This window comes from Sorghum bicolor, chromosome 2 (assembly GCF_000003195.3).
Source record: "Sorghum bicolor cultivar BTx623 chromosome 2, Sorghum_bicolor_NCBIv3, whole genome shotgun sequence".
NCBI lineage: Eukaryota > Viridiplantae > Streptophyta > Magnoliopsida > Poales > Poaceae > Sorghum > Sorghum bicolor.
Window position 1 is genome coordinate 70,624,942 of NC_012871.2, and position 6,875 is coordinate 70,631,816.

A 6,875-nucleotide genomic window follows, 5' to 3' on the forward strand; every position below is an offset into this window, starting at 1 on the left:
CGCACGTCAGCACGTGCCAGCGCGTTCTTCGTTTACCACGGCACACCGGTAAGGAGTAAGAACGCGAATCCATCGAAGGCACTCACGTTCGGCTGTTCTTCCTGTATCCAAGCTGCAACAACCTACAGATCGAAAAGCATATAGAACCAGCAAAGCAAGGTGAACTGGCAAATCCAACCCTGTCCGTTACCAAAATTACAGCTTAACACCCCTGAACAAGCTAGTAGCTGCGAAGCTACTGTGGTCCTGTCCATATAAATACTGCATCCGGCATCGTCTCTGACCTGCAACTTACGAGCACCCAAGAGCATAGACAAGCACTCACACACACTATCGCGGCAATGGCCGACACGGCCGACGCCCCGCTCCTGACGAGCCACCACAAGCAGGCCAAGCTGGCCAACAAGGCGCCGTCCATCGACGACACCATCGAGACGTACATCGGCGCGACCGGTTCCATGCAGCTGCTGAAGGCCGTCCTGCTGGCATTCGCGTGGGCCTTCGACGCGCAGCAGGTGTTCATCTCCGTGTTCACGGACGCGGAGCCGGAGTGGCACTGCACGGGCGCCTCGGCGTCCTGCTCGCCGGCCGCACCCCCGGCCTCGCCGTGCGCGCTCCCTTCTGGCGCGTGGGCGTGGGACCGGCCGGCCGAGACGACGGTGGTCTCCGAGTGGGCGCTCAAGTGCGGCGGCCCGGCCCTCGTGTCGCTCCCGGCGTCGTCGTTCTTCGCCGGCTGCCTGGCGGGAGGGTTCCTGCTCACCACGCTCGCGGACTCGCTCCTCGGGCGCAAGAAGATGCTGCTCACGTCCCTGGTGTCCATGTCCGTCGCCGGCGTGCTCACCGCGTTCGCGCCGAACGTGTGGGCGTACGCCGCGCTGCGGTTCGTGTCCGGGTTCGGCCGCTCCATGGTGGGCACGTGCACGCTCGTCCTGTCCACGGAGCTCGTCGGCAAGAGGTGGCGCGACACGGTGAGCGTGGCCGGCTTCATCTTCTTCACCGTCGGCTTCCTGTCCCTCCCGGCGCTCGGCTACACGTTCCGCGAGGCGTCGTGGCGGAACATGTACCTGTGGACGTCCGTGCCTTCGCTCTGCTACTCCGTCCTGCTCTACTTCCTCGCCCAGGAGTCGCCGCGGTGGCTGCTGGTGCGCGGCCGGAAGCAGGACGCCATGGAGACGCTGCAGCAGATCGCCTCGCTCAATGGCAACAGCATCACGTCCAGCTTCTCCATGCTGCACGCGTGCAACATGCAGGAGGACGACGGGGCCTCCGGCGGAGCCGGGGGCGTGTTCTCCACGATGCGGTCGATGTGGGAGCGGCCGTGGGCGCTACGGAGGCTGGCGGCGATCATGACGACCGGCTTCGGCGTCGGCATGGTCTACTACGGCATGCCGCTCAACGTCGGCAGCCTGGGAACCAACATCTACCTGAGCGTCACGTACAACGCTTTGGCTGAGCTGCCGTCGGCCATCCTGTCGTTGATCTTCATCGGCAGGATCAACCGGCGGAGCTCGGTCGTCGCGCTCACCGTGGCGGCCGGTGCCTTGAGCCTCGCGTGCGTCGTCATCCCGGAGGGCTCGGCGGCGCGAATGGCGGCCGAGTTGCTCTCCTTCTTCTCAACCATCACCGCGTTCAACCTCATCCTGATCTACTCCATCGAGCTGTTCCCGACGTCCGTGCGCAACTCGGCGGTGGGGCTGGTGCGGCAGGCGCTGGTGCTGGGCGGCGTGGTGGCACCCATGCTCGTCGCGCTCGGCCGCGAGCGGAGCTTCTGGTCCTTCGGTGTGTTCGGGCTCTGCATCGGATGCCTGGGGCTCTTCGCCGCCTGCCTCCCGGAGACCAGGGGGCGGAGCATGTCGGACACCATGGAGGAGGAGGAGCACAAGGAGGCTGCCGCCGCGGCTTGCACCGGCGCAACCGACATCATCGCCACCAAGGATGATAGCGACCTCGTGTAGCAAACGTCCGTGTGGTCAATCACGAAGCTGTCAGGCTGCCTCTATCCAGTCTTGTACCGCTGCCGCCAAGTTGATGCATATAATTCAGTTTCAGAAACAGTTGTTGAGTGTCTGCATGTAGCTAAAATCAGGGGCCACATTCACAAAAGCAGAACTCGATCCATATCGATCGGTGAAGCTGAAGCACATGTTCAAGCCACATTGACAAATTAAGTCAATGCGGAAATGTTGGCAGAAAAAAAAAATCCACTGCCACTGACGGTATAAAACATGCCAAGCTAACACAAGTGTAGTCCGAACTTACAAATTTTTAGATAGTTTATATGCTTACTAAATCACGTAAACACTAGAGACAGAAACCATATCCCAATAGAAGTTTTTTTAAAAAATGTTTAATAATGTATAAACTCACCTATCATCTATCTATGACATTTTTTCATATCTTGATTTCTGTATACACATAATTTCTTGTCTAAGAAACTATTTCGTCCTCTCTCTCTCTCTCAACTACAATATCGCATCATTATTTTGCTTAGTTTCTAAGTTGAGAGTGTCCTAGTCATCCTCATATATGATGAGAGCCAAACCTGACCTAAACCAACCCATATGCCACAACACGGTAATGGTTTATTTCTCACATATTTGCTCCAACTTATGCATCGTTGCTTAAGAAGTGAGAGGAGCAAAGTTGGTGAAGCAAAAAAAAGTGTTCACTAGCTCCTATGTGACTTTGCGAAAGAGATCAAAAAAAGTGTTGGTCACAATATGTGAATGATGTTGCTATAGTACAAGTGATAGTTGGAGTCAAAGTTGGTTACAGCCATACCACAGGACGTCAGAGCCTCAACAAATGGTATCTCTATGGGTCCGAGAAAAATACGTCTCTATCTTGCCACAGTTATGCTTGCCTCCTAGGAGTACATATATTTATTTAGGTTTGCCTTATTGCCTATCAAAACTTTAGTCTAGTCTTCTCTAGACCTCTAGCTAGAGGTGGACTAACCCATAGGGAGAGGTCAGGTGGCCACCCTACCTCCCTTATGGGTGCCCCCAGCATACTTCCGTGTGGCGGTGTCGGTCCACCTCGTACAACCAACTGATGACACGTGATGTCTGAGCGCTTGAGCTCGAGTCGAGGTTGAAGGCAATGGACAAGAGTGGCTACATGAGCCTCATTTAGGCTTAGAGCAGACCGCCTTGCCTAGGCTATATCACATTCTTTTTCTCTTGACGCCCTAAAACCCTTCCTCACTTCTAACATCAGGGGAGAGCTAGGCACTACGATGACTAAGTTAGTTCTAGTCATCATCACTCCATCAATTAAATCAACCATTAAATGGTTAATTTAGAAGGATTTGACAAATTCTGTTAAGGTCAGCTGATTGTAACTCCGTCCCTAATTAACTTCACCCCAATGCAACACACTATACCCATGCTTTCTCTCTAAACTCATGTTAGTTTTGTCTTCACGTCCTCACTCTCATCCCACTCGTATTTCTCATCATATAGGTGGTTCCCGCCAACACATCCATGTCGCACTAAACCACTAAGGGCTTATTTGATCTCATGCATGGTCTAAAGTTTAGCTACTAAAGTTTAGGCCACTTTAGTTCTTGAGGCTCTAAACATGTGATTAAAGTTTAGCCAACCTCGCCTTAAAAGCCATTAGTTCTTTAGACCATAAACGTGAGCTAATTAATGAAATATAAAGTTTATCCCTTAACTTTAGCCAACCAAATCCCAGTAAATGAAATCCAAATGGAATGTAACCCTCTCCTTTGCTCCCCACCATTAGTCTTGCCCACTATACTATCTTATGCTCACTGCCAACTTATCGCCTACGCCCCGGTGGGTGTGGTTCAAGTTTGTTCGTCGGGCCCTACGTGCCTTCATTTAGATATTTATTAGTTTGAGCAACAACTAACAACTATCACCTTCCAACCACACATCGTCATACTCATCATATGCATATGCAGTTTGAATTAAAGTAAAATCTATGCAAACTAGCTAGAGTAGGGCTCATCTAGTGTCAGGTGCTCTCTATATTTTAAATTATAAGATATTCTAGATAAATTATTTTTACTATATATCTAAACATAGTAGACAATTAAATGCATCAAAAATTATGTATCTAGAAAAAAACAAAATATTCTATAATAATTTAGAATTAATGCAGGAATACTATACGTTTAAAATTGAACGACGACTAACGGTTAGGTCCCCGATATATCAATCCCAGACTCAATCTATTTTGTATTCAAATGATCATGATCTGCACTTTTTCCTTTTCTATTCTATATTGTATCTACATGAGTTTTTACTATATACTCCTATCAGACTTGGTTTGCCCTTTTCGCTTTTTCTATATATGGTCCAATAGGTTTCCTCCTCCGAATAAGCCAGGGCTCAATTTTGGACTATTCAGAATTCCAGATTGACAGCATCAGTGAGACCGAGAGTACAGACTCCGTACTTTCATAGGGAGTGTCGTTGTTCAACGGCCTGTGTAGGCTGTAGCTGTTACGGAGTATTATTGTTTTTTTAAATCCTGGCTGAGTCAGTGGTGACCCGGTGATGCCAAATTGCCAGTCGAGAGATCCTAATGTGAAGCGCATTGTTTCAGTTTGTTCTGGATCACAACTTGCGTGACGTCGCTGGCTCATCAAATAGTACTGATAGGTGATTAGCAATTTAGTGCTAAAATAGGCTATCATGATCTGGCAGGGGGCCAGGAACATGGTGCCCGTACATGAGATGCTTGTGTTGTGTGGAGGCATTTTGTCAAAAATCAGAATCACGTCATCTTCTCCTGCATGCTGCCATGGAACATGTGTGACAGTGTGAGTGAGCGTGCATGCATGATGCTTGCAGTTGTGCCGTGGGTCTATCCCTTCATTTTCAGATATATCTTCAGGTTTCCTTGCAAAAGAAAATATCTCTTGAGTCTTGACCATGTCACGTAACAGTAGGTCTATATAGACACAAGTTAGGCAGGAACTTTGGACTCGCATGCGGCAAGCAGAACATCAAGGCAACACAGAAGATCCTGGAGCACTAATTATGCTTGCATAATCTCTCGGTGACGTGTGAATGACCCGGGAACTGACAAAAGACGTTTTGGCCTTGTTTAGTTCGTAAAATTTTGGTTTTTTGGCTACTGTAGCAATTTCGTTTTTATTTGACAAACATTGTCCAATCACGGAGTAACTAGGCTCAAAAGATTCATCTCACAAATTTCAGGTAAACTGTGTGATTAGTTTTTATTTTTATCTTTATTTCATGCTCCATACATGCGACCAAAGATTCGATGTGACGGGAAATCTTGAAAATTTTTGCGAACTAAACAAGGCCTTTGTTTGGGGTGTGGGATGAGCCTTCAGATCGATTCGGACGGGCCTTGGTGCCTTGCTGCCACCATCCGGCGCCCTCTGCTGTACAGTACTACGATATGACCAGGCCGAGTCAGCAGATCACGCTTTCACCAATCCGCGAGGATCCATCAATTATGGGACCGAGGCCTTGTTGAGTTCGTAAAAACTTGTGAAAAACGGCACCGTAGCACTTTCGTTTTTATTTGACAAACATTGTTCAATTATAGAGTAACTAGGCTCAAAAGATTCATCTCGCGGTTTACAGATGAACTGTGCAAATAGTTTTTTTTTTCATGTATATTTAATGCTCCATGCATGTGACGCAAGATTCGATGTGACGGGGAATCTTGAAAATTTTTGCGAACTAAACAAGGCCTGAAAAAGGCGTGTTCTTGGTTGAGACGTCTTGAATCTCATCTTTCTTTCTGTTAGAACAAGGCTAATAATATAGCCAACTGGCTATAAAGTTTCTTTACAGTTTTCTTGTAGCTCACTTATATAATAATTAGCTCATCATTATCTCCTCTTCTCTCTCCTCCACCTCAATATTTAGCCGGCTTATAGTCTACTATAATACTTGCTCTTAAAATAACGACGTCCAACAATCCAAGCCATCCCAATCTTTGATTAACACGCGTGTGCCGGCAACAATACAGATGCACGATGTCTTTCTTGTGAAGCACCACCGTCTGCAAGCGGCAGCGGGACAGGCCTAGAGTTAGGTTTTGAGCTTGGGATGGCTGGGACGATGGCTCGCTCAATGACAGTGGCGATTCAAGGGCCACGAGGCGTAGCAACAATGCATTGCTGGTCGGACGGTTGAGGACAACTCGTGGACAAGATTGGCGGCGGGGGCGACCAAGTACAACGTTAGTAGAGGGCACGGCTGCAACAGCGGCGGAGGAGGAGGGAGGTGGGCAATGAGATCGTCAGCATGCTCGTCGATGACCTAGAAAGCAGAAGAGGCTTGCAAGGGAAGGCGTAGTTGGAACTTGGAAAGGTAACGAAAACATATACTATTATATAGTTGGAACTTGGAAGGCGTAGTTGGAACTTGGAAAGGTAACGAAGACATGTGTGCTCTGATATCAAAATGGTATCATAATACTTTAAGTTTGAGCATTTTTTTTTTGTATTTTAACCAAAGAAATGTGATGTTCACAACATTGTGTCTATAGTCAGTCGTCTCTATTAAAGGAGTGTTCATAAAGCATGAGCATTTAGGACATAATTCAAGTCGATCCTTGGAGAGGTTGCGCGTAGCAGATCTTGCGTGGTAAGAACCTCTGGTTCAACCGAGACACCGGAGGGACGTAGAGCTCGATCTCTCGTCTCGGCCACGGACTTTGCTGTTGATTTTTTTTTTTTTTTTTTTTTTTAGCACGGCTGCACGCGGGTGCCTTCGGCTTTCGGCCTTTGTTTGGGCTTTGGGCCACCACATCCACTTTCCATCGAACGGCTCATCTAACGGCCCTGAAATCGTGCAGCCCAGTCTGCGATTGAATGAAAGGAGGAATTCCAGAACGGCCTCCTTCCAACCACCTGAAAC

General features: G+C 48.6%; 1 protein-coding gene across 1 annotated transcript; it reads left to right on the forward strand.

The window, feature by feature from the left end:
• Positions 267-2,075, forward strand: LOC8056334 (organic cation/carnitine transporter 2). Its single transcript, XM_002460810.2, has one exon. It carries the CDS (start codon positions 342-344, stop codon positions 1,953-1,955), a length of 1,614 nt encoding a protein of 537 aa, XP_002460855.1. The 5' UTR covers positions 267-341; the 3' UTR covers positions 1,956-2,075.

What these genes read in the sequence shown, in the direction of transcription:
- LOC8056334 (XM_002460810.2), top strand. Translation starts at nt 342, where the DNA reads ATGGCCGACACGGCCGACGCCCCGCTCCTGACGAGCCACCACAAGCAG.